This window comes from Trachypithecus francoisi, unplaced genomic scaffold (genome assembly GCF_009764315.1).
Source record: "Trachypithecus francoisi isolate TF-2019V2 unplaced genomic scaffold, Tfra_2.0 Lachesis_group17, whole genome shotgun sequence".
Classification (NCBI taxonomy): domain Eukaryota; kingdom Metazoa; phylum Chordata; class Mammalia; order Primates; family Cercopithecidae; genus Trachypithecus; species Trachypithecus francoisi.
The window spans coordinates 97,863,220-97,889,415 of NW_022681462.1; the positions used below are offsets into that span (position 1 = coordinate 97,863,220).

Below are 26,196 nucleotides of genomic sequence, written 5' to 3' on the forward strand. Positions count from 1 at the left end.
CTGACCCCTGGACTAGAAAAAAGCTAAGATTCGAATTTTGACGTGCTCAGACCACACCATTTTCCTTCCCCCTGAGAGGAAGGCTCTTAAGAATACCCACAAGGAAAACTAAAACAATGCACAGTGATTTTTCATTCTTGCCACACCTAGTCCTTATTGTTTGGAAACACTTAAATTTGCACAGGTTCTATCTGTTTCACGATTATAGCCACAGTCTTGCCCGTTTACGTATTTTCATTTCTTTTTCTCTTTTCTTTTCTTTTGTTTTTTTTTTTTGGAGACAGTCTTGCTCTGTCGCCCAGGCTGGAATGAAGTGGCTTGATCTCGGCTCACTGCAACCTCCACCTCCTGGGTTCAAGCAATTCTCCTGCCTCAGCCTCCCGAATAGCTGGGACTACAGGCGCCCACCACCAGGCCCGACTAATTTTTGTATTTTTAGTAGAGATGGGGTTTCACCATGTTGACCAGGATGGTCTCGATCTCTTGACCTCATGATCCACCCGCCTCGGCCTCCCAAAGTGCTGGGATTACAGGTGTGAGCCACCACGCCCCGCCTTCATTTCTTTTTCTTAAACATATGCTACACTACCATTAAAAGCAACTTGTGCAACAAGTATGTACAGAACAAAACACTAATATACTTACTGGGAAAACAGAGCAAACGGACAAAAAAGAAACTAAAGTGGGGCTGGGCATGTTGGCTCACGCCTGTAATCCCAGCACTTTGGGAGGCCAAGGCGGGCGGATCACTTGAGATCAGGAGTTAGAGACCAGCCTGGCCAACATGGCGAAACCGTCTCTACTAACAAAATACAAAAATTAGCTGGGCTTGGTGGCGGGTGCCTGTAATCCCAGCTATTTGGGAGGCTGAGGCAGGAGAATCACTTGAACCCAGGAGGCAGAGGTTGCAGTGAGCCAAGATCACGCCACTGCACTCCAGCCTGGGTAATAGAGCCAGACTCTGTCAAAAAGAAAGAAAGAGAGAAAGAGAAGGAGAGAGAAGGAGAGAGGGACAGAGAGAGAGAGAGGAAGAGGGAAGGGAGGGAAAGAAGAAGGGAGGGAAGGGAGGGAAAGAAGAAGGGAGGGAGGAAGGGAGGGAGGGAGGGAGGGAAAGCGAAAGAAAGCAAAAAAAGCAAGAAACTAAAATGGAAACAGTAACAATACAGGCTCACAGAATTTCAGAGCTAAAGAGGTTTTAGTGAATAAGAGGTTAAGAGACTCGCACTAGGGCAGAAAATTGGTAGCAAAGACAGCTCTAGAATTGCTGCAGCAGGCAGGGAGCTAGTCACACTTTTTTTTTTCGTTTCTTCTGGAGACAGGGTCTCACTCGGTTGCCCAGGCTGGAGTGCAGTGGTATGGTCTCTGCTCACTGCAGCCTTGACCTCCTGGGCTCAAGCGGTTCTCCCACCTCAACATCCCAAGTGCAGGGGCTATAGGCACGCATCACTACGCCTGGCTAAATTTTGTATTTTTTGTAGAGATGGAGTTTCACCATGTTGCCCAGGCTGGTCTTGAACTCCTGGGCTCAAGTGATCCACCCATCTCAGCCTCCCAAAGTGCTGGGATTACAGGCATGAGCTACCGCGGCTGGCCCAATTCACACTTCTTAAGCCAGCCTTCCTGCATGTGACCAGCCTCCTGCTGCATGCAGTTTGTCCCTGCTGCCCAAGAAAACCTAAGACATTCACCAGCCTAGGGCAGTGGGCTGTTCTCCATGGCATCTGTTACAGGCCTTTCTTAGGTTCAGCATTATTTGATTATGTGATGTGATTATTTTATTAATATGTGTCTTCTCAGCTAGGCCAGAAGTTGTACAAGGCTGGTCATACCTCCCTGTGGTACAGAGAAGCCTAAGAAGGCAGTCAACATTTCCAGATCAAGTCACTTTTTCTTGAATATTAACTTTTATTGGACAGGCCCTGGGATTTGATAATACTTGATTTAGCATGATTTTACTTTCCTTCATTCGTCTGAGAGCAGACAGATTCTATGAATGAGACAGCCAAAGGTTAGTTTTCCTTCTCAAAGACTGTGAATGGTGGCTAGGTGTGGTGACTCATGCTTATAATTCCAGCACTTTGGGAGGCCAAGGCGGGAGGATTGCTGGAGCCCAGGACTTCGAGACCAGCCTGGGAGATATAGTAAGACCTTGTCTCTACAAAAAATTTAAAAATTAGCTGGGCATGGTGTTGTGCGCTTGTGGTCCCAGCTACTTGAGAGGCTGAGGCGGGAGGATCGCTTGAGCCTGAGAGGTGGAGGCTGCAGTGAACCTTGATGGTGCTACTGCACTCCAGGCTGGGCGACAGAGCAACACCCTGTCTCATGAAAAAAAAAAAAAAAAAATTGTTGGCAGGGTGCAATGGCTCATGCCTGTAATCCCAGCACTTTGGGAGGCCAAGGTGGGCGGACCACCTGAGGTCGGGAGTTCGAGACCAGCCTGACCAATGTGGAGAGATCCCGTCTCTACTAAAAACTACAAAATTAGCCGGGCATGGTGGTGCACGCCTGTAATCCCAGCTACTCAGGAGGCTGAGGCAGGAGAATCGCTTTAACTCAAGAGGTGGAGTTTGCAGTGAGCTGAGATCGTGCCATTGTACTCCAGCCTGGGCAACATGAGTGAAACTCTGTCTCAAAAAAAGAAAAAAAGAAGGTTTACACCTATGTATTATCTTGTTTCAAAAAAAAAAAAAAGAACAAAAAACACCGTGAACAGCAAACTGCTTGGTGACCCGTGTGTAAGTTAGTCCAACATCCCATACAAAGCAAAATGTCACTAACAAACGTATCCTATTATTCTTAGACAATTAGAAGGCAAAGAGCAACAGAACACAGAGAACCCAATTTTTGGCCCATGGCACTAATCTGCAGACTAGAAATCCTCAAAGTGGTTGGGCACAGTGGTTCACGCCTGTAATCCCAAAACTTTGGGAGGCTGAGGCTGGAGGATCACTTGAGGTCAGGAGTTAAGAGACCAGCCTGCCCAACATGGTGAAACTCCACCTCTACTAAAAATATAAAAAGTAGCCAGGCCTGGTGGCACGCGCCTGTAATCTCAGCTACTTGGAAGGCTGAGGCAGGAGAATCGCTTGAGCCCAGGAATCAGAGGTTTCAGTGAGCTAAGATTGTGCCACTGTACTCCAGCTGGGGCGACAGAGCAAGACTCTATCTTAAGAAAAAAGAAATCCTCGAAGTATGTTCACTAGAACTCCTAATTCCATACAGTTCGTCAAACAAGGCAGTAGCAGCCATCTCACCATTCCACTAAGAAGAAAAGATCAAGTCCATGGGCCCTAAAAACCTGAAAGTTTCACAAATATTAAGGGTTAGAAGAAAAAGTAAAGGAATCCCTGAAACCCTTTAAGGAAGCAGTCAGAGCACTGAGTCCCAGCACTGCAGGCCAGTAGGCCACCACCCAGCCACTGGCGAATGCTGCCTTCATCTACCCGACAGCCAGGGTCTCGATCTGTCACCCAGGCTGGAGGGCAGTGGCACAATCACAGCTCAGTTCAGCCTCGACCTCCTGGGCTCAAGCAATCCTCCCACCTCAGCCTCCCAAGTAGCTGGGACTACAGGTGCACCACCACACCCAGCTAGTATTTTTTACTTCTTGTAGAGACAGGATCTCACTAGGTTGCCCAGGTTCTTCTCAAACTCTTGGGCTCAAGTGTCCCTCCTGCCTTGGCCTCCCAAAGTGCTGGGATTACAAGTGTGAGTCATTGCGCTTGGCCTGATCTTACTGCTATTATTACATTATCCAGAAATTATATTTATGTATTGAGAAAATTAGATGTATGCACTGTAAGCACAATATAATAATAGTTATATTTGGATGGCATAATTATGGGTGATTTATATTTTCTTTTTCATGCTATTCTATGATCTATAAATGCTTTCCAATGAATCACTTGAGGTCAGGAGTTCGAGACCAGCCTGGCCAACATGGTGAAACACCATCTCTACTAAAAATACAAAAATTAGCTGGGCTTATTGGCATGTACCTGTAATCCCAGCTACTTGGGAGGTTGAGGCAGAAGACTGCTTGAACTTGGGAGGCAGAGGCTGTAGTGAGCCCAGATCGTGCTACAGCACTCCAGCCTGGGTGACAGAGTGAGAATCTATCTCAAAAAAAAAAAAAAAAGTTTTCCAATGATTATATACCAGATTTGTAATAATTTTTTTTTTTTTTTTTTAAGACAAAATCTTCCTCTGTCCCAGGCTGGAGTGCAATGGCACGATCTTGGCTCACTACAACCTCTGCCTGCCGTGTTCAAGCAATTCTTGTGCCTCACCCTCCCGAGTAGCTGGGATTACAGGCGCCAGCCACCATACCCAACTTTTTTTTTTTTTTTTTTTTTTGTATTTTCATGTTGGCCAGGATGGTCTCGCTCTCTTGACCTCGTGATCCGCCCGCCCCGGCCTCCCAAAGTACTGAGATTACAGGCGTGAGCCACTGACTCCTGGCCCAGATTTGTAATAATTTAAACAAAGATATATAATTTTAAGACTCCACAACATCCTCATATAGTTTTTTTTTTTTTTTTTTAGACAGGGTGTCACTCTTTTGCCCAGGCTGGAATGCCGTGGCATGATCTCGGCTCACTGTAACCTTGAACTCCCAGGCTCAGGTGATTCTTCCACCTCAGCCTCCTGCATAGTTGGCACTACAGGCACATACCACCATGCCTGGCTAATGTTTTGTATTTTCAATAGAGATGGGGTTTTGCTATGTTGTCTAGGCTGGTCTTGAACTCCTGGAGTCAAGCAATCCACCAGTCTATTCAAATAAATGAGGGTACATCTATTCACAGTAACACAGCCATTAAAAGAACATGCAGTTATGGACCGATATGAAACTATCTCTGAGACATGTTGTTTAACTAAACTGCAAGATGCAGAACATATGCTACCATTTGTACAAAATTAATTTTAAGACTGAATGTGGTGGCTCACATCTGTAATCCCAACACTTTGGGAGGCCGAGGCAAGAGGATCACTTGAGGCCAGGAGTTCAAGACCAGCCTAGGCAACATAGTGAGACCCTGTCTTTACCAAAAAATACAAAAATTAGCTGGGCATGGTGGCATGTGACTATAGTCTCAGATACTTGGGAGGCTAAGGTAGGAGGATCGCTTGAGCCCAGGAGTTCAAGGCTGCACTGAGCTATGATTTTTTCCACTGCACTCTAGCCTAGGCAACAGAGTCAGACCCTGTCTGCAAAAAACACAAATAAGCAAATACATGAATGAATAATATTAATTTTAAGACATATTTATTTGTGCATGTATTGGCTATCTCTGGAAGGCTCACCTAGAAAGTTATAGTAAAATTGCCTTGAAAGAGGGGCAATGGAGGACTAGGGGAAGGGAAAGAGAAAAACAGGTGAGAGGAAAACTTAATTTTCTTTTTCTTTTTGAGACGGAAGTCTTGCTCTGTCACCCAGGGTGGAGTGAAGTGGCATGATCTTGGCTCACTGCAACCTCCACCCTGCCTCCCCCACCCAAGCGATTCTCCCACCTCAGCCTCCTGAGTAGCTAGGATTATGGGCACCCGCCATCCACACCCAGCTAATTTTTGTATTTTTAGTAGAGACAGGGTTTCGCCATGTTGGCCAGGCTGGTCTCAAACTCCTGACATCAGGTATCCACCCACCCCAGCCTCCCAAAATGCTGGGATTATAGGCGTGAGCCACCACTCCTGGCCGGAAACCTTAACTTTCACTATATATATCCTTTTTGTACTTTGGGTTTTTGTTTATTTGTTTGCTTGAGATGGGGTCTCACTCTGTTGCCCAGACTGGAGTGCAGTGGCACAATCACAGCTCACTGCAGCCTCAAGCTCCTGGGTTCAAGCATTCTTCTCACCACAGCCTCCCCAGTAGCTAGGACTACAGGCACACATCACCACATCTAGCTTTTTTTTTCTTTCTTGGAAACAGCATCTCTCGGTCAGGTGCGGTGGCTCTCACGCCTGTAATCCCAGCACTTTGGGAAGCTGAGGCGGGTGGATCACGAGCTCAGGAGTTCAAGACCAGCCTGGCCAATATGGTGAAACCCCGTCTCTACTAAAAATACAAAAAATTAGCCAGGCATGGTGGCGGGCACTGTAGTCCCAGCTACTCGGGAGGCTGAGGTGAGAGAATGGCATGAACCTGGGAGACGGAGCTTGCAGTGAGCTGAGATGGCGCCACTGCACTCCAGCCTGGGCGACAGAGCGAGATTCTGTTTCAAAAAAAAAGAAAGAAAGAAAGAAAGAAAGAAACAGGTCTCTCGGCCGGGCACAGTGGCTCATATCGGTTATCCCAACACTTTGGGAGGTCAAGGCGGGTGGATTACCTGAGGTCAGGAGTTCAAGACTAGCATGGACCACATGGTGAAACCCTGTCTCTACTAAAAATACAAAAATTAGCTGGGCGTGGTGGCAGGTGCCTGTAGTCCCAGCTACTTAGGATGCTGAGACAGGAGAATCACTTGAACCTGGGAGGTGGAGGTTGCAGTGAGCCATGATTGGACCATTGTACTCCAGCCTGGGTGACAGAGTGAGACTGTCAAAAGAGAGAGAGAGAGAGAGAGAGAGAGAGAGAGAGAGAGGAGAGAGGAGAGAGAGAGAGAGAGAGAGAAGGGAGGGCGGGCGGCGGGCAGGCAGGCAGGCAGGCAGGCAGGCTCTCTATATTGTCCAGGCTGGTGTTGAACTCCTGGGCTCAAGTGAGTCTCCCGACTTAACCTCTGGAGTAGCTAGGATTACAGGCATGAGCCACTGCACCAGGACTTTTTATGTACTTGAAATTTTGTACTATGAGCATTTGTTACTAAAAGATAAACAAACTTAAAAAGGTTTGGTGGGAAACTACACCAGCGAGTTTTCTAAGCGTCTCGGCAGCTATGCATGATCTCCAGGTCGGAGGCAACCCCTTAACAAGTGCTGCCTCCAGCAGACAAAACACCGGGAGAGGCCAGGCAGGCTCCTGCAGACCCAGCACCCGCAGGGGAACTGATCGGTTTTCTCTGCTGACTTCTGGAACCAGGTCTAGACAAATCCATACTCCGGTTCAGCCAAAGCAAGAACACTGTGTCCTCTGATAACAATGTCAAATTCTCACTTGTATGTAGTAAATAAGGAATATTTTACCTTTCAGCAAAGGTGTCGAGTTTCCCCAACTCATCAGAGAGGCCAACCAGGGAATCCAAGGTCCCCACCTAGACAGATCATAAAAACGTCAGAGGCTCACAGGTTTCTGGCCAAGCATGATGCCATCTCAACAACCGGGCAGGGACTCTGTCACTTCATCTTGAATTTGTCACCTTTGGTCAATGGCCAAAATGGAAAGTAGCAAGAACTCTTAATAGAAACCAGTGGATTTGGGGGTGTCTTCATTTACTTATTTTTGACCAATAGGATAAACTGTCATATGCCTGCCATAGGAAGGAGTGACTATGATGTTACCATCTGACTTTAGCTCACTTTCCCCTTAGAATGGCAGCTTGCTAGTCAGTCATGTTGTTAATCCCCATAGCTAAGGAAGAGATACACCAGAAAGCAAGTTAAAGAAGTTCCCATTCTTAAAAGCTTTTCTGCTCTGAGACAGTCCCACCAGTATTTATTTACTTATTTATTTATTTATTCATTTATTTTTTGAGACAGAGTTTCGCTCTTGTTGCCCAGGCTGTAGTGAAATGGCGCGATCTCAGCTCACCTCAACCTCTGCCTCTTGGATTCAAGCGATTCTCCTGCCTCAGCCTTCCTGGGTAGCTGGGATTACAGGCATGCACCACCATGCCCAGCTAATTTTTTATTTTTAGTAGAGATGGGGTTTCTCCATGTTGGTCAGGCTGGTCTCGAACTCCTGACTTCAGGTGATCCACCTGCCTTTGTGCTGGAATTGCAGGCACAAGCCACTGCACCCAGCTCCACCAGTCTTTTTCTCTGTTCTTTGCTGTTATTAACCATGATCTTGAGGTCAAGGTGGGCAGATCACCTGAGGTCAGGAGTTCCAGACCAGCCTGGCCAATATGGCAAAACCCTGCCTCTACTAAAAATACAAAAATTAGCCGGGCATGGTGGCATGCGCCCGTAATCCCAGCTACTCAGGAGTCTGAGGCAGGAAAATCACTTGAACCCGGGAGGTAGAGGCTGCAGTCAGCCGAGATCGCACCACTGCACTCCAGCCTGGGCAACAGAGTGAGACTACATCTCAAAAAAAAAAAAAAAAATCTTGCTGGGGAAGGAGGCAGCTTTTCCTCCCACTTTATCATTCACCTAGGTCCTTTTCAGAGTACTTATGATCCGGTTTTTGTTGTTGTTGCTGTTGTTGTTGTTGTTGTTGTTTTGAGATCTTGGCTCACTGCAACCTCTGCCTCCCAGGTTCAAGTGATTCTTCTGCCTCAGCCTCCCGGATAGCTGGTATTACAGGCATGTGCCCCATGCCTGGCTAATTTTTTTGTATTTTTAGTAGAGATGGGGTTTAGTCATGTTGTCCAGGCTGGTCTCGAACTCCTGACCTCAAGTGATCCTCCTGCCTCGACCTCCCAGAATGCTGGGATTACAGGAGTAAGCCACAGTGCCTGCCATGATCGATTTCTTAGTGTAAAAATTACTACAATGTCCAAAATTGTATTTAAAGGTCTTTTCACAGAATTAGAAAGAAAAGGGTTGCTATCACGTGGTACCACCAACTAGATGTTAAAAAGTAATTAGGTTCTGAGACTTGGCAGAATTTCAAGAAAAAAAAAAATTAAGAAAAGTAATTAGGAGGCCGGGCACAGTGGCTCACACCTGTAATCTCAACACTTTGGGAGGCTGAGAGTTTGAGACCAGACTGGTCAACCTAGTGACACCCCGTCTCTACTAAAAATACAAAAACTAGCCAGGCATGGTCATGTGCCTATAATCACAGCTACTGAGGAGACTGAGGCAGGAGAATCACTTGAACCCAGGAGGCGGAGGTTGTGTAAGCCTAGATTGCACCACTGCATTTCAGCCTGGGTGACAGAGCGAGACTCCATTCAAAAAAAAGTAATTAGGAAATGATGAAACCTAAATATCTCTACCAAGTCAAGTCACTTCTTTTCAAGCAACTTCATTTTAAGAAACTTCTGCCGGGGCTGTGTCTTTTTTTTTTTTTTTTGTCTTTTTACCTTCCAGAGTCCAGCACAGTGCCTCACACACAGTATCGATGAGGGGATGCAGAATTTACTAACCCATACAGTGTCCGTTGCTGGACAAGCAGGGGAAGGCTTAAAAAGGTAGCAAGATGTGGGTTCAGAACCCACTGCTGCCACTTACCATCCTGACAATCCTCATAATCACTTAGCCTCTCCCAGCCTGTCCCCAGAGTCAGCGGGGACAAGCTGACTTGTAAAGAGGGAAGAGGAAAAGCTTCCCGGTGATGCATTTAAAGTACCTAGCCATCAGCACCTTGCTCAGCAAATGTTAGCAAATGGGGTAGCATCACAACCCTGGGAGCTGATGGTGCAGCTGTTTTGGCAGAGGGGTAAAGTGAGGTTTGAAAGGGGAGTATATGGCAGTTTTCTACAAGAGCAGATGCTGGGCAGTCAGCGCCATCTCACCAGCACCTGTGTCATCAGCGCCATCTCATCAGCACATGTGCCATGTGGTCTGGGAGAAAGCTGTAGTGTCTTCCCTGTGGAAACCTACAGCACTTTGGGAGGCTGGGGCAGGCAGATCACAAGGTCAGGAATTCGAGACCAGCCTGACCAACATGGTGAAACCACCATCTCTACTAAAAACACAAAAATTAGCTGGGCATGGTGGCAGGTGCCTGTAATCCCAGCTACTTAGGAGGCTGAGGCAGGAGAATTGCTTGAACCTGGGAGGCAGAGGTTGCAATGAGCCAAGATTGTGCCATTGCACTCCAGCCTATGCAACAAGAGCAAAACTCTGTCTCAAATAAAAAAAAGAAAAGAAAAGAAACAAAGAAAGAAAAAAAAGAATTGCGTATTTCGGCTGGGCACAGTGGCTCACGCCTATAATCCCAGCACTTTGGGAGGCCAAGGCGGGTGGCCTCACCCGAGGTCAGGAGTTCAAGACTAGCCTGCCCAACATGGCAAAACCCCAGCTCTACTAATAATACAAAAATTAGCTGGGCATGGTGGCACACACCTATAATCCTAGCTACTCAGGAGGCTGAGGCAGGAGAATCACTTGAACTCGGGAGGTGGAGGTTGCAGTGAGCTGAGATCATGCCACTGCACTCCAGCCTGGGTGATAAGAGTGAACTCTGTCTCAAAAAAAAAAAAAAAAAAAAAAAAAGAATTGCACATGTCTCATTCTTCTTTAATGTTAGTTTCATTTGAACTTTGCCCTCCACTCCAAGAGCCGTTAGATGCCTGGGCACGACCCAAACTCCCTTCTGCCTCCAAATCCCCTCCCTTCCCCTCCCGCAGGACCAAAGGGATCCTAGATTTCCTCCCCTGCGCCCAGGTCAAGAGTATAATCAAGGCTGAAGCCCCCCCAAGCCTGCTCATCTAAACTATATGGTTGGTCTTCTGAGATGTTGCAGACAAACCAGGAGGAGCCGGAGGAACACCCGAGAGGACTTGAGTGTGCATTTAACACACTTCCCACTTTTTGAAGCATTAGACACTGCTACCCACAACCTTGTCCCCCTGTTCATTCCTTCCTGTGGCTGCACCCACATAGGTACCACAATTAATTTGGGACTACGGCATGATATCCCACCTAGCCCATCAACTCCCCGTCCATCCTCAAACCTCAGCTTGTCCTCAGAGCCCCTGCGTTTGCCTTGATACTTTCTCCTTGGCTTCCTGAAGTAGCAACCTCTGTCTCCCTCTCCCCTTTCCCCCTGACCAATCCATCCCCTTTTCACTCCTCCCCAGGAATTTTACCTTGAAGTCAGGAATAGCGAATTTGGTATTATAAGACAGGTTGGACTTGGAGGTTACAGTATTCATCCTCTCCAGAGCTTGCACATTTTCCTTATCGCCAGGGGCAGAAATTAACCAAAACTCCGACATGCTTCCAGTCTTCTCTTACCCAGTGACTGCCCAGAACCAGCACAAACATACACAAACAGAAACAGGAGGAGAGATGTGTCAGATATCCCTGCCTCACCACTCCCTACCCTCCAATTCATCCTTTCTAGGATCTGTGAGCTCCAAGAACATCCATTTGCAAAAGCAAAGCGCTTATCTCCACCTAGGCAGCCCTCAGGTGTTCAAGAAACTCCAAAGCTCCTTGGTCCCTGCGGTGGTTCTGGCTGGTTTTCAGGAGCAGAGGAGGAGGGAGAGGTTCCTTTCTTTCTCTCCACCTGGGTGAACAACCCCTATCAGGCATCGTAAAATGGGAGGACAGTAAGCTGGAGGCGGACACCTTCTGGGGGAATATTTGTTTTCCTTCCATACTGCATCTTCTGGGATGCAGAATGGGGTGGAGGAAGACGTGGGATGAGGGAGGGATTTTCACAACAGGCTACGAGGTCAAACCGCAGGTCAAACTGGCCAACCTTGTGATTGCTATTAGCTTTAAAAATAGACTTCAGAAGGATTTTTAAAAAATATATACATATGTATAAGAAAAAAAAAAGTAATAGTGGGTGAGGGGAACGACTAAAGCCTTTTTTCCACTAGGCGAGGTGCCCGCTCAGCAGAGCTGGATCCCTTGCCCGGCCTGGCCGGTGGTTTCGCGGCCGCATCTGCGGCCTCTAAGGTCGATTCGATTCGTGCTGCTCCTTCACAGGTGTCCACACCCGCACCTTTCCCCCTCGGCCGGGTTCCCCCTTTCCGCTGCCTCTCCGCCGCGTCTCCGGACGGCTGAGGGAAAGCAGGACAAGCTCTGAGGAGCCAGAGACACCTGGTGGAATCTCTTCCTTTCGGACTCCCGGTCCCGCTCCAATCCGAGGGCATTTTGTTCTCTCCTAATCCCGCGCAGACCCAACCCACCTCCTTTCCGCCTTGACTGCCCATGGCCTGGGGACGAACTGGCCCCCCGCAGCACCGGCGGAGATGCCACCTACCCGGCCGCGGGGGAGCGCGGGGAGGTGCCCGCTGCCCACGTTCCCAATGGGAAAGCGCAGGCCGTGGCGCAGCCGGACCCCGTGCCTGTGTCCCCACCCTGCCCCCGCCTCGGGTCCCCGCTCTGCGGTGCGTCCTTACCGGGAGCAGGCGGGGCGCGGACCGCGCGGTAGGGGCTGCAGGCAACCGGCGGCAGGTGCGAGGCCGAAGCGCACTGCCGGCTCCCGGGAGGCAGCGGCTTCACTGCTCCGCGCCCCCGCCCCGCCTTTTATCTCGGGCGCGGGAGGCGGCCCCAGCCCCGCCGGATATTTGCATACGGGCCGCCCGCCTCTCGCCTCGCTCCAGCCGGGGGCCGGAGACCCGGGGAGCAGGTGCAGGCGCCGGGCGGGAGGGCGCGGAGGGGCCGCGCGGGGTCTCCAGTCCCCTACGCGCGCGGGCTGGAGCCCTGGGGGCTTCTGCGGCGCGTCCCACAGGGTCTCCAGCCGTACGACTGCGCTGCCGCGTCCCGGACGCGTGGACGGCTGAGCCGAGCGGGAGTGGGGAAAGGGCTCGGAGCTCGGAACCACCCTGCTCTCCCGCTGCGGCGGCCGCCGCAGCCCCGTCTGGTCACCCGCTCTCGCCTCCACAGCTACAGGTGCGGATCTCAGGGGAATCACCTACTCCCAGGTGTCTCCAGGCCAGTGCACGAGACAGGGCCGACCTGTGGGGAACCACGCAACAGGTGCGCAGGTGCTCAGGACACACCTGGGTAGACAGCGAAGCTTTTCCTGTCCGCGTGGGCGCGGGTGTGCGCCCGGTTACCCAGGAAACTCCCACCTCACCTTCTCCACCTTCCGAATTTCTCTGTGGATGGGGGGGAAGGGGGGGAGTTACAGCTCACCGTGCTACGATCAGAGGTGAGTTCATGATTGGTGCTATCTGGAACCAGGAGGGGGAAACCCTAGAAATTAACGTGTGAAAGTTAAAAACAAGACAAAACCAAAGGAAAACTCGGAGAATTCATTTTCTCTGGACTCTTTGAAGGAGAAAACTTTAAAGCATCCTTCCATGTAGGCGATGTTTTCAGTGGTTTCTGGGAAGGATAAAGATCTCAAGAGTGTCCTTGAGGGGGCATTGGAGAAGGTATTCTTGCTTCCTTAAACAGGGACTCCCCCTCCTATGTAAACTAGCCGTATCTATCAACCCATCCTTGTGAATGCATCGGGTCTTTGGGAGAAGGATTTGACATCATCTGAGACTTAAGGTGGGATGGGAAGCCCCAGAGACAGCACAGAAAGCTGACTTTGAGATCACAGTGGGGTCGTACTGCGAACCTAGGGTAGACTTGGAAGTCCCAGCACCTGCAGCAGGCACCATTGATATTGGGACATTAATGTGCATTAGTCAGTCCTTGCAACATCTTCCTGAGGGAGGATACCTGAAACCGAGAGATGAGGAAACCCCGGTGTGTTTGAGGACATTAAGTGGCTATTCCAGAGAAGGAGTGGCTCAGTTAGACATTAGAGTAGGGTGGTCTCCAATCTTGGACTTTATCCAGGCACGCCATTTTATCTAGCCAGGGAAAACATCCTAGAGCTGCGGCAGATCTCATCTGCAAACAAGGGTGGAGATGCCCACAGAAGTTGCATGAATTGTCCAGTGTCACACAGTATAGAGAGTTATGTCAGAACCACAGTTGGAACTCGGGCCTGTGACTATGTCCTTTCTACTGCTCCCAGCAAGCCTGCAGGACTAGATAATCAGGGTGAGGAAGAACACATGCTTTCTATTTTAGCCCACATTTTCCTGTCTGCAAGGTTCAAAGCCATGGACCTGGCTTCTCAGAGACTGGGCAACACATTTAGAAGTATCTGTGATTTTGCTCATGGCACCACTCTTTCTATAAATCTGGTTACCTGTAAATACTGGTTACCTGTAAATACTTTGTCTCTATTAAAAATAAAAAATTAGCTGTGCATAGTGGTACATGCCTGTAATCCCAGCTACTCAGGAGGCTGTAGCAGGAGAATCACTTGAACCCAGAGGCAGAGGTTGCATTGAGCCGATATGGCACCATTGCACTCCAGCCTGGGCAACAAGAGTGAAACTCTATCTCAAAAAAGAAAACAAAAACAAAAACAAAACAAAATAAAAACAAACAAACAAAAAAAGCTTTGTTCTGTGAAATAAGAGAGTCACACACAGACAACTCCTGGATAGGCCAGGCACGGTGGCTCAAGCCTGTAATCCCAGCACTTTGGGAGGCCCAGGCGGGTGGATCACTTGAGGTCAGGAGTTCGAGACCAGCCTGGCCAACATGGTGAAACCCCATCTCTACTAAAAATATAAAAACTGGCCGGGCGCGGTGGCTCACGCCTGTAATCCCAGCACTTTGGGAGGCTGAGGCAGGCGGATCACAAGGTCAGGAGATCGAGACCACCTTGGCTAACACAGTGAAACCCCGTCTCTACTAAAAATACAAAAAAATTAGCCGGGCTTGGTGTCGGGCGCCTGTAGTCCCAGCTAATTGGGAGGCTGAGGCAGGAGAATGGCGTGAACCCAGGAGGTGGAGGTTGCAGTGAGACGAGATCATGCCACTGCACTCCAGCCTGGGCAATAGAGTGAGACTCCATCTCAAAAAAATAAACAACAAAAAACTAGCTGGACATGGTGGTACGCACCTGTAGTCTCAGCTGCTAGGGAGACTGAGGCACAAGAATTGCTTGAACCCAAGAGGCAGAGGTTACAGTGAGTCAAGATCATGTCACTGTATTCCAGCCTGAGTGACAGAACAAGACTCCGTCTCCAAAAACAGAAAACAAAACAAAACTAAACTAAAACAACAACACACAAATAACTTCTAAACATCATCTGATTAAGAAAATAATAAGGATCTACAGTGTTCCTTGTCTTCCTCAAAATCTTCCTACTCAAAATCTAAAATCTTTCTGGTCTTTCACATCTTAAGTTTCTTAAGCTGAATTTATAATGGATGATGTCGACTGCTGCAGGGGTAGCTTGACATTTTTCAAATAACTTTTTTTTCTGCTTATGAAGGTAACTCTCTTTTATTTTCTCCAACAAGAATGAGCTTGAAATTTCTTTGTTTTTTAAAAAGAATTTGGCAAACAGAGAAGTTTAAAGAAGAAAATAAAAATGACTTGTAATTTCATAATTAGCTGCTGTTAACATTTAAATTATTTGTTACCATTTAATGCATATTCATATATAGATGCAGACTTCTTTGCATGATTGAGATTATATATTATTCATAAAGCTTGGCATTCTGCTGTTTGCTTTCCAAAGATCAAAAAAGTTATCAAATGTATCTTATCAGTAAAGGATAATCCAGTGTCATCAGAGTTTACCACAGCTCAGAACTTGAGTAAGATTTTGAAGCCAAATAAAGACGCCTTGTTGAACAACTTATATCTTGAAAAGGTGGCAAGGCAGGTTGGGGGGAATCTTGTCCAAGAGGTTGTTTGATTTGCATTTCTCTCTTTTTTTTTTTTTTTTTGAGACGGAGTCTTGCTCTGTCACCCAGGCTGGAGTGCAGTGGCCGGATCTCAGCTCACTGCAAGCTCCGCCTCCCGGGTTCACGCCATTCTCCCGCCTCAGCCTCCGGAGTAGCTGGGACTACAGACGCCCGCCACCTCGCCCGGCTAGTTTTTTTTTTTTTTTTGTATTTTTTGTAGAGACGGGGTTTCACCGTGTTAGCCAGGATGGTCTCGATCTCCTGACCTCGTGATCCACCCGTCTCGGCCTCCCAAAGTGCTGGGATTACAGGCTTGAGCCACTGCGCCCGGCCTGATTTGCATTTCTCAAAGGCAACCACATATGTGCTTATCAGTTTTGAGCTCACTTGTATTTTTCTCTCACAAAGATCAGCCTTTAACACAGATAAGTAGGTAGAAAGCAACCAAAAGTTCTGGAACCTGCTCCCTTGGTATATTAGAAGAGTGTGATTTAGCATTTACACTCTATAAGGAAAGTATTTTTCTTCCATGTTTCAACCTGAAGCACCATTTAGCAACCCATTGTCTGTCCCCTCCCTATACAACTTTAAGTCTCTCAAATCTGCTGCTAAAAGACTTAAAAGTTTATGTGCCTTAATCACTGCTTTTAAAATACTCCCCAGGTTATAAAAAATATAGTACCCAGGTCATGATGAATACCATCTCTTCCCAGGAATAAAGGCTGGGGAGGAAATGCTAGAAGCCTTGAGTCACCTCTAGCTTATTATGAATTTGACTTTGGTTAGTTATTTCTGAAATGTTTCTGCAGTTGGCATTGGTGGTGCACTGAACCAGCTGAAGTCTGTGCAACATTGAACAGTCCCGTCAGGTTTGGGAACCAGAAGGGCGAGGCTGGCCTCATTAGTCTGTTGTCCTCTGGCCACTCCCAGCTGACGTATTTTGAACTTCTTTATTACTTCATAGCCATCCAAAGATGATGCTCTTTCCAAATCAGCCCAGATATCCTTGAATCTCAATCAGCTCACGTGGGTTGTTCGGGGTTTTGCTGAGAAGACCCCTGGGAGTGTTTCTATGGGAACAGATCTATAGTACAGAAAAATTTAAGTAGAATTGTCTCTTGCGAATCAATACCGTGCTGTAGAAACAGATTAGGCTTTGAGATCAGACAGTCGGAAAAGCCGCTTACACTTGCTGTGTTTCAGGTTTCCCAGCTGAGAAAAAAGGAGAGAGAGTATGCCCACTGTTTAGGCTTATCATGAGGATAAGACGGAACAGCATTTCTGATGAGAGCAACTGAATAAGAGCTCCCCTCACTTCTCGCTCTCCTGCTTTCTTAGGTTTCCTTAGGGTTTTACACATTAAGTGCGGCACATTGTAATAATCTCTCAAAATCATCTACTATCCTTCTTCAGGGCCCAAAGTTCTCTCATCTGTATTTTCTCTTTCACCCAAAAAGTCTTTGTGATTTTAGGACAGCCATTGTTATGACTGTCATCGTTTTGGTCAGAGAAATTAAGGCCAGGGAATTCTCAGGATTTGTCCTAGTGTACACAGACGAGGAGACGTCACCTATGTTCACTTCCTCATCTAACAAGTTTTGCTTTTTTTTTTTACCCACAATATTTGCCAGGCACTGTGGGGCATGCAAAAATAAATCAGTGTTTTCATACTAGTAGTAGAGCAAAGCAAGTTTCATAAACAGAATACCGAGCGGTTCCAACTCACTAAGGTCTGAATACAAAACACTAAGCAGGATGTGATATGTGCATACACACGAGTTGTAGACATACCAGGAAGGACATGATCCTCATTTCACAGATGAGGAAGCAGGCTCAAGGAGATTAAGTGAGCTGATCAAAGCACACTTAGTGGTAGAACCAGGTCTTGAACTTCATTCTTCTACCTCCAAGTGCTCTGGCATTACAAGCTCTAAACCACCCCTCTAGGCCCCATGCAAAGACATAGTTACTAGCACTCAGCGTGTAATTGCATTTGTTCGTTCGTTTGTTTGCTTGTTTTTGAGACTGAGTCTGGTCTGTCGCCCAGGCTGGAGTGCAGTGGTGCGATCTCAGCTCACTGCAACTACCACCTTCTGGGTTCAAGCAATTCTCATGCCTCAGCCTCCTGAGTAGCTGGCACAACAGGTTTATGGGTTTGTTTGTTTGTTTGTTTGTTTTTGACAGAATCTGGCTCTGTTGCCCAGGCGGGAGTACAGTGGCGCGATCTTGGCTCACTGCAATCTCCACCTCCAGGGTTCAAGTGATTCTCCTGCTTCAGCCTCTTGAGTAGCTGGGTTTACAGGCACCGGCCACCATGCACAGCTAATTTTTGTATTTTTGGTAGAGACAAGGTTTCACCATGCTGGCCAGGCTAATGTCGAACTCCTGAACTCAGGTGATCCGCCCACCTCAGCCTCCCAAAGTGCTGGAATTACAAGTCTGAGCCACTATAACTGGCCTACATAAGTCTCTTAACATCAGTGGACTTTTTGGTGGGCTGTAAACTGTGGTTAATAACAGTACCTGTTGGCCAAGCATGGTGGCTCATGCCTGTAATCCCAGCACCGTGGGAGGCCAAGGCAGACAGATCACCTGAAGTCAGGACTTTGAGACCAGCCTGACCAACATGGAGAAACCCCATCTCTACTAAAATTACAAAATTAGCTGGGCGTGGTGGCACTTGCCTGTAATCCCAGTTACTTGGGAGGCTGAGGCAGGAGAATCACTTGAACCCAGGAGGTGGAGGCTGCAGTGAGCCAAGATAGCACCCTTGCACTCTAACCTGGGCAACAAGAGCGAAACTGTCTCAAAAAAAAAAAAAAAAAAAACCCTGTCTCATAAGGTTTTCCTGGGAATTAAATGATATGGCAGAGTGAACGGTGCATATTAAGCAATTGGCAATGGCGTGCTATTAGCATTTGCTACTTTAAGAAGCTCCATTCATCTCTGCTTCTTTTCCTCCTTTTATTTCTCACTTCCAAGTTCCTTTTTCTCCTCACAGGGTTCTTTGGGAAGATACGAATTTTGCCCTATTATAAATATATGGCACATTGCCACTCCTGCATTCAGTCACTTTCAACCTATCTTTGATGGAGTTGCCTACGTGATAGGTTAACTACATCTGGGAGGTACCACAGGGAATAGGAGAGGTCCCTGGCCTCAAGAGTCCTGAGCTGGAGGAAGAAGAGAAAAAGGGAAGGAGTGTGGCTGGTGCTTAGGGAAGAGTCTTTGGGCTGCAGCCAAGAGCCCTCTGCAAGAGTTTTGAACTCTGGCTTTGGAATCAAAATGATCTGACCTCAAGTCTCAGTTCTGCCACTTATAAGCTGCCCCCTTTCCAAGTCACCCAATCTTTCAATACCCCAGTTTTGAAAATGGGGACTTCAAGTTCAAGTTGGAGAATTGTGATGAAAATGGAATGAGATAATGCTTGCAAAATGTCTGAGCATGACTGAGCCTGGTGTGCTCACAGTAAGTGCTCCCATCATTTTATTTAGATTACAGGCTTCAGGAAGGCACTCTGTTCACTGCCAAGTTCGTAGTGCAAATAGACAATATATTTTGAATCACTGCACTTCAAGCAAGGAGCTTACATGCTGGAGGATGTCTGGAGAATCAGAGGAAGCTGAGTGTAAATGTTTTTGCTCTTAGATCTATCTCTTTTAGAACTATTACATGATTTGAAAGAGACGTGAAAATATAACACTGTATATTTAAGTATTGGGTATCTATGTTATGGATGAGTGACATCTGTAGCTATTCAATTATGTTTATAAGATTGAAAATTGGGGCCGGGCATGGTGGCTCATGCCTGTAATCCCAGCACTTTGGGAGGCCGAGGCGGGCGGATCACGAGGTCAGGAGATCAAAACAATCCTGGCTAACACGGTGAAACCCCGTCTGTACTAAAAAATACAAAAAATTAGCCAGGCATGGTGGCCGGCGCCTGTAGCCCCAGCTACTCGGGAGGCTGAGGCAGGAGAATGGCGTGAACCCGGGAGGCGGAGCTTGCAGTGAGCCAAGATCGCGCCACTGCACTCCAGCCTGGGGCACAGAGCCAGACTCCATCTCAAAAAAAAAAAAGAAAGATTGAAAATTGGAAGCAACACATATGTCCAACAAAAGAGGATTGAACAAATTAGTAATTTTATAATCAGGCTGTCATTAAAAACATTTTAGAGGAATATTAAATGACATAAGTGATCATTTAATCTCAGCATTTTGGGAGACTGAGGTGGAAAGACTTTGAGACCAGCCTGAGCAATGTGGCAAAACCCCACCCCTATTTAAAACCTCACCCCATTTAAAAATTAACTAATTAATTAAAAAATAAATGATCATTAACTTTTTTTTTTTTTTTTTTTGAGATGCAGTCTTGCTCCATCACCCAGGCTGGAGTGTAGCGGCACCATCTCGGCTCACTGCAACCTCTGCCTCCCGTGCTCAAGTGATTTTCCTGCCTCAGACTCCTGAGTAGCTGGGATTACAGGCTCCTGCCACCATGTCTGGATAATTTTGTATTTTTTGTAGCGGCAGGGTTTTGCCATGTTGGCCAGGCTGGTCTCGCCCTCCTGACCTCAGGTGATCCACCCGCCTCGTCTTCCCAAAGTGCTGGGATTACAGGTATAAGCCACCATGACCAGCCTGATCATTAAATTTTAAGCAGAAAATTCAAAATCAAGATTCTAATTCTCAGGCCAGGTACAGTGGCTCACGCTTGTAATTCCAGCACTTGGGGAGGCCAAGGCGCGAGGATCACTTGAGGCCAGGAGTTAGAGACCAGCCTGGCCAACATGGTTACTATGGCCAACACAGTCTCTACTAAAAATAAAAAAAATTAGCCAGGGATGGCAGGCGCCTGTAATCCCAGCTACTAGCAAGGCTGAGGCAGGAGAATCGCTTGAACCTGGGAGGTGGAAGTTGCAGTGAGCGGAGAATGTGCCATTGTACTCCAGTCTGGGCAACAAGAGCGAAACTCCGTCTCAAAAAGAAAAAAAAAGAGAGAGAGAGAGATTCCAATTCTCTATAATCCGAGTGCTTTGGGAGGCCAAGGTGGGAGGTTCACTTGAGGCCATGAATTCAAGGCCAGCCTCAGTAACATAGTGAGACCCCCATCTCTACAAAAAATAAAAATTAGCCAGGTGCAGTGGCTTGCACCAGTATTCCTAGCTACTCAGGAGGCTAAGTACAAGAGTATCACTTAAGCCCAGGAGTCTGAAGCTGCAGTGAGCTATGATTGCATCATTGCACTCCAGGCTAGGTGACAGTGCAAGACCTCCTCTCTGAAAAATAAAAATGAAATCCCAAACCAAATATGGGAAAGGAGAAAACTAGAATAAATTCTGTGTTACTGGACTGAAACTTGAGGTACTAGTCTAAACTCCTAGATTTTAAGATGGGTAGATGAAGGGAGAGAGAGAGAAAAAAAAATTAAACCATTTACTAGCTCTGTTTGCTGTGAGACCTCAGAAGCAACGATTTACCAGCAGCACTGAATATATCAGTAGTCCAGATGTTAGTTTCTAATACCACTATCCACTAAAAGAAACCAAGGGACCTTGGAGAAATGAGTGGCTTCCAGGCTGGATTAGAGGAAAGTTCACAGATACAATTACTCTCAAATATTTTATACATATAATTATGTCATTATATAATATATAGTACATATTGTAAGTATATATTAGGTGATATAGAAAACTATGTAATATATATTACATGACAATATAGTAACCCTATCATATATACATATCTGTCTATGGAAGTTCCCTGTGCTAGTCTTACAACTTTACTGTAAGGCTGAAATTAACGAGACTGGGTATAGTGGCTCGCACCTGTCATTTCAGCACTTCAGAAGGATGAAGTGGGCAGATCGCTTGAGGCCAGGAGTTCGAGACTGGCCTGGGCAATATGGCAAGACCTCATCTCTACAAAAAATGCAAAAAATTAGCGGGGTGTGGTTGTGCATGCCTGTAGTCTCAGTTACTCAGGAGGCTGAGGTGGGAGAATCACTTGAGCCTGGGAGGTTGAAGTTGCAGCGAGCCGAGATCACGTCACCGCACTCCAGCCTGGGTGACAGAGCCAGACCCTGTCACAAAAGAAAAGAAAAAGAAAAAGAAAATAAATTATGTTAAAATTAAAAGTTATCAACCAACAACAGGAAAATCCCTTTGGCAGGCTTCTATTAGTAGAAGTGAGAAGGGCGGTCCTGTTCCCACCCCCAGCTCCCAGCCTGGCCCCACTCTGCCTAGAGGACAGTTCAGGAAGCCACAGGCTCCGAGGTCATCCTCCCCTGCTCACTCTGATCTCCATGTGGCTCAGCACACCCCCTCTTCTGTCTCTCTTCCAGTCCCTCCTCCACCCTCCGCCTCACGTCTGTGCTCTCTGGCATTCATGTCCTTCATCCGCAAAACCTCTGGCTTCCAACTTCTTTCAATTTCCCCACCTTGTGCACTCCCCTGAGGACACTGTTTTACTCAGAACCCCTCAGTGGTTGGCTCTTTCCTGTCCCGACACCTACCAGCACTGGGGCAATTCTCCTTGCTCCATCTTGCCACGTCAGGCCCTTCTCCCGCACTCTGCCCTAACTCCCCTCATCCCCACCCCTAGCTTCCAATCTCTGCTTAGACCAGCACTGGCCAATAGAACTCTCAGTGATGACTGGAATGTTTTATAACAGCACTGCCCAATACGGAAGCCACTGGCCACATGTGCACCTGAAGGAGACTGTAGAAACTAAGGAACAGTTTTACATTTCATTTAATTTTCATTACTTGATTTTTAAAGTTCATTAATTAGCTAATTTTATTTATTTATTTATTTTGGAGACAGAGTCTGGCTATGTGGCCCAGGCTGGAGTGCAGTGGTGTGATCTCACTGCAACCTCCGCATCCCAGGCTCAAGCCCATCCTCCCACCTTAGCCTCCCAAGTAGCTGGGACTATAGGCACACGCTACCACACCTGGCTTATTTTTGTATTTTTTGGTAGAGACGGGGTCTTGCCACATTGCCTAGGCTGGTCTCAAACTCCTGAGCTCAAGCAATCCTCCCACCTCGGCCTCCCAAAGTGTTGAAATTACAGGCTTGAGACACCGTGCCTGGCCAATTAATTTATTTTTTGAGACAAGGTCTCATTCTGTTGCCCAGGCTGCCGTGCAGTGGTGCAATCACGGCCCACTGCAGCCTTGTCCTCCCGGGCTCAAGTGGTCCTCCCATCTGAGGCCTCTCCTGAGTAGCTGGTACCACAGGGGCATGCCACCATGCTCGGCCTTAATATTTGCATTAATTTAAATGTAAATTGACCACATGGCTGGTGTACTGTATTGGGCAGTGACGTATGGACATACCGCCCCCTACCCTTCTTTTTATGGTGACTTCCAGACCATCAAGTTCCTCCCTCTCATTCTAGTCCCCTTCTCCCCATCACTCTTCCCATCCTTACTTATGGGTGGTTTTTTTTCTTTTTGTTTGTTTGTTTGTTTGTTTGTTTGTTTGAGACAGGGCCTTGCTCTGTCACCCAGGATGGAGTGCAGTGGCAGGATCATGACTCACTGCTGCAGCCTCGACCTTCTGGGCTCAAGGGATCCTCCTCCCACCTCAGCTTCCTGAGTGGATGGGACCACATACAGATGCATATCACTACACCTGGCTAACCTACTTATGTCTTCATTTTTTCAATGGAGCGGGGTCTCCCTATGTTGCCTAGGCTGGTTTTGAATTTCTGGGGTCAAGCAATCCTTCTGCCTTGGCCTCCCAAAGTGCTGGGATTACAGGCATGAGCCACTGCACCTAGCCTATTTATAACTTTTATTTTAAGTTCAGGAGTACATGGCCGGGCATGGTGGCTCACACCTATAATCCCAGCACTTTGGGAAGCCAAGGCAGACAGATGGCTTGAGTTCATGAGTTTGAGACCAGCCTCTGGACAACATAGTGAGACCACATCTCAAACAATAAAATAAAGTAATTTTAAAAAATTTAATTAAAAACAAATCAAGTCAGCTCAAACATGACCTACCCTTGAAACCATTCTTGATCCTCATTTGGGCTTCTGCCCCTGGCATCTCCCATCCCTCTATCACAGCTTTAGTACCTGATCCCAAAGTCCTCATCTGTCTGATCTCGCACTGGGAGCTACTAGAGGGCACCCCCAGCTCAGCTCTATATTAATGCCTGGCACTGTGCCTGGCATAAAGTAGGTTGTCAGCAAATGTTTGTTTAATAAGTAAATTTTTATAATGATTTTGATAGACATTGTGATTTTTAATTCTTTAGTAAATATATCAAATGTTTAATTATTTGGAAAAAATATATTGCTCATTGCCATAAGTAATACGCACTTAATTTGCCAATAGCTGGTAAACATGGTAGAAACTTAAAATTCAGAGAACTCACACTGTGATTAATAACTTTAGAGGTCAGTAAGGTCCAATTCTCCGAAGAATACTTGTCCTGTTTTTATTTTTTTGAAACAGAGTCTTGCTCTGTTGCTCAGGCTGGAGTGCAGTGGCATGATCTCAGCTCACTGCAACCTCCACCTCCCTGGTTCAAGCGATTCTCCTGCCTCAGCCTCCCTAGTAGCTGGGATTACAGGTGCCTCCCACCGCACCCAGCTAGTTTTTGTATTTTTAGTAAAGACAGGGTTTCACCATGTTGGCCAGGCTGGTTTGGAACTCCTGAGCTCAAGTGATCCACCCACCTCAGTCTCCCAAAGTGCTGGGATTACAGGCGTGAGCCACCGTGCCCGGCCCCCATCATTTTCTTAAAGAGGTTTTCAAGGTCCCATTTAGAACTGCTGGTTTCACCTATGAACATTTATGCTAATGTGAGTGACCTCCTTCTCTCTCCCCCAGGATTTATTTGGCGGGAGTGGCACACCGATAGATGGACAGAATACAACATCAGGAATTAGCAACTTTTCTTTTCAGCACACATCATTTTTAAGGTGTATACACTTGGGAAATGGGCGCTATGAGAATAGGGAATTTTGGATTCGAATGTTGTGAAGGAATAATGGTTCTCAAGCACATGAAAGCCATGAAATAACAGCGCTGGTTTTCTCCAGGTCTCTTGTTTGGTGGAAGCCTGCTGAGTCTATTGGCAGAGTGAAGCCATTGCAACATGTGACAGCATACAAGGTAGGACTTTCGAGATGTCAGTAGAAACAGGGGTGCACTCACTTGGGGGAGTCAAAGGCATCTGTGGGTCTGGGTTGGGTGCGAGCCTGAGCCTCGTGTGCATTGCGGAAGTTACCCAAGAGTGTGGAGTTTGATGGGGTGGCTGTCATTTTAAAGGAGGAGACCACCCCTCATATTGTCTTATGCCCAATTTCTGCCTCCAAAGAAAGAAGAAGTAAAAACTAAAAGGCAGAAATGAAATCCACAGGCAGACAGCCCAGCGCCGCACCCTGGGCCTGGTAGATCGACCCCTGACCTAATTGGTTCTGTTATCTATAGATTACGGACATTGTATAGAAATGCACTGTGAAAAATCCCCATCTTGTTTTGTTCCTATCTAATTATCGGTGCACACAGCCCCCAGTCACGTACCCGCTGCTTGTTCAATCATTCACCACCCTCTCACACGCACCCCCTTAGAGTTGTGAGCCCTTAAAAGGGACAGGAATTGCCTACTCGGGGAGCTCGGCTCTTGAGACAGAAGTCTTGCTGATGCCCCCGGCCGGATAAACCCCTTCCTTCTTTATTTCGGTGTCTGAGGAGTTTTGTCTGCGGCTAGTCCTGCTACAATGTTGTAGACCATCTCTCCCATCTGCTTCCTGGGCATCTCTGCTTCTTCCCAATCTGCCTGTGTCCTCCCTAGATCCTAAAAGCCCTGCAGCTCCCTGGAGCCATCTTCTGGAGTAAAGAGACCCTGTGACATCATCCACGTGCCTCCACCCCTGCCATGGCCTTCACCTGAGGACACCGCGGGGAACTGCAGGTCTCTGCCCTCCAGGCTGCTGCTGCCAGACCCCGATACCTCCACACTTGGGTAGAAGCCTCTGCTCCCCAGGGCTCCTGCCATCCTGCTGAACACCCTCTGCCCCTCCTAGGAAGGGACCAGAGAAACTCGTGTGTGTCTGCGATGATGGCTTCGTGGGAGACAGTCAGATCCACTAGGGAAGCATTTGCGTCTCCCTGGCTCACCACGCGGTAAAGTTAATAAACAGTAAATATTTCCCTGAATGAAGAAACGAATGATGAATGCCCACTACCCACTCCCCCTTGCGCAGTGAGTACTCAGGCATCTAGCTTTAGAGCGGTATTTTGCTCCACCCCAGGAAGGGTGGCTTCAGTGCCTCGTGGAGGACACCGAATGGCTGCCTCTGTGCACCTTCACTTCCTCCACTCCAAGGCCTTTTCTCTCCCTTCAGGTGCCCACTCCTGTGCCACACCCTGTACCTTGTCATCACCTGAAACTGTTCCGCCCCTGAAATCTTGAATACCAGGACCCCACTCTCTGACCCCACCTCCATCCCCCACGCCTGCCTCCCACCACGCCTTCCCCTTCACACACACACCGCCTCTGCTCCCTCCCACCCCATCACCTCTTCCCGGCCCTGCTTCTCTTCCAGCGGAGGCTGAACCCCGGGCTGCTTGAACCTCCCCCTCATCAGCATCTTTCCTTCTCTGTACCTCGCCTTGTTTCAGCAGAACCCCAGCCTAGCTCAGCTTTTTTTTTTTTTTTTTTTGAGACAGGGTCTCCCTTTGTCTGGAGCACAGGACTCAAGGGACACAGGACCTAGGCTGGACACAGGACCCA

The 26,196-nt window shown here is 47.6% G+C and overlaps 2 protein-coding genes across 4 annotated transcripts in view; one reads left to right on the top strand and one right to left on the bottom strand.

Moving 5' to 3' along the window:
• Positions 1 to 12,280, bottom strand: part of ATP6V1C2 (ATPase H+ transporting V1 subunit C2) — a 60,813-nt gene extending 48,533 nt beyond the window's left edge. The window contains exons 1-3 of one of the 3 annotated variants that reach the window (XM_033176560.1): positions 12,129 to 12,280; positions 10,863 to 11,017; positions 7,126 to 7,193 (exon numbers count right to left, since the gene is read on the bottom strand). In XM_033176560.1, coding sequence (XP_033032451.1) covers positions 7,126 to 7,193; positions 10,863 to 10,991 — 197 coding nt within the window. In that variant the 5' untranslated portion in view covers positions 10,992 to 11,017; positions 12,129 to 12,280. Of the gene's footprint in view, positions 1 to 7,125; positions 7,194 to 10,862; positions 11,018 to 12,128 lie in introns of those variants that run through there. The other 2 variants (XM_033176561.1, XM_033176562.1) reach the window with 2 other exon arrangements.
• On the top strand, positions 10,990 to 25,342 carry LOC117062871 (translation initiation factor IF-2-like). Its single transcript, XM_033176750.1, has 6 exons — positions 10,990 to 11,068; positions 11,604 to 11,712; positions 11,905 to 12,076; positions 12,161 to 12,621; positions 24,500 to 24,572; positions 25,255 to 25,342. Exons 1-6 carry the CDS (start codon positions 10,990 to 10,992, stop codon positions 25,309 to 25,311), a joined length of 951 nt encoding a protein of 316 aa, XP_033032641.1. The 3' UTR covers positions 25,312 to 25,342.
• The last annotated feature ends 854 nt before the right edge of the window (positions 25,343 to 26,196 follow it).

Coding starts and splice junctions, on each gene's coding strand:
- LOC117062871 (XM_033176750.1), top strand. CDS start 10,990: ATGCTTCCAGTCTTCTCTTACCCAGTGACTGCCCAGAACCAGCACAAA. Junction 12,077..12,160: donor CGCAGCCGGACCCCGTGCCT/GTGTCCCCACCC, acceptor ACCGCGCGGTAG/GGGCTGCAGGCAACCGGCGG. Junction 12,622..24,499: donor TCTCGCCTCCACAGCTACAG/GTGCGGATCTCA, acceptor GGTTTTCTCCAG/GTCTCTTGTTTGGTGGAAGC.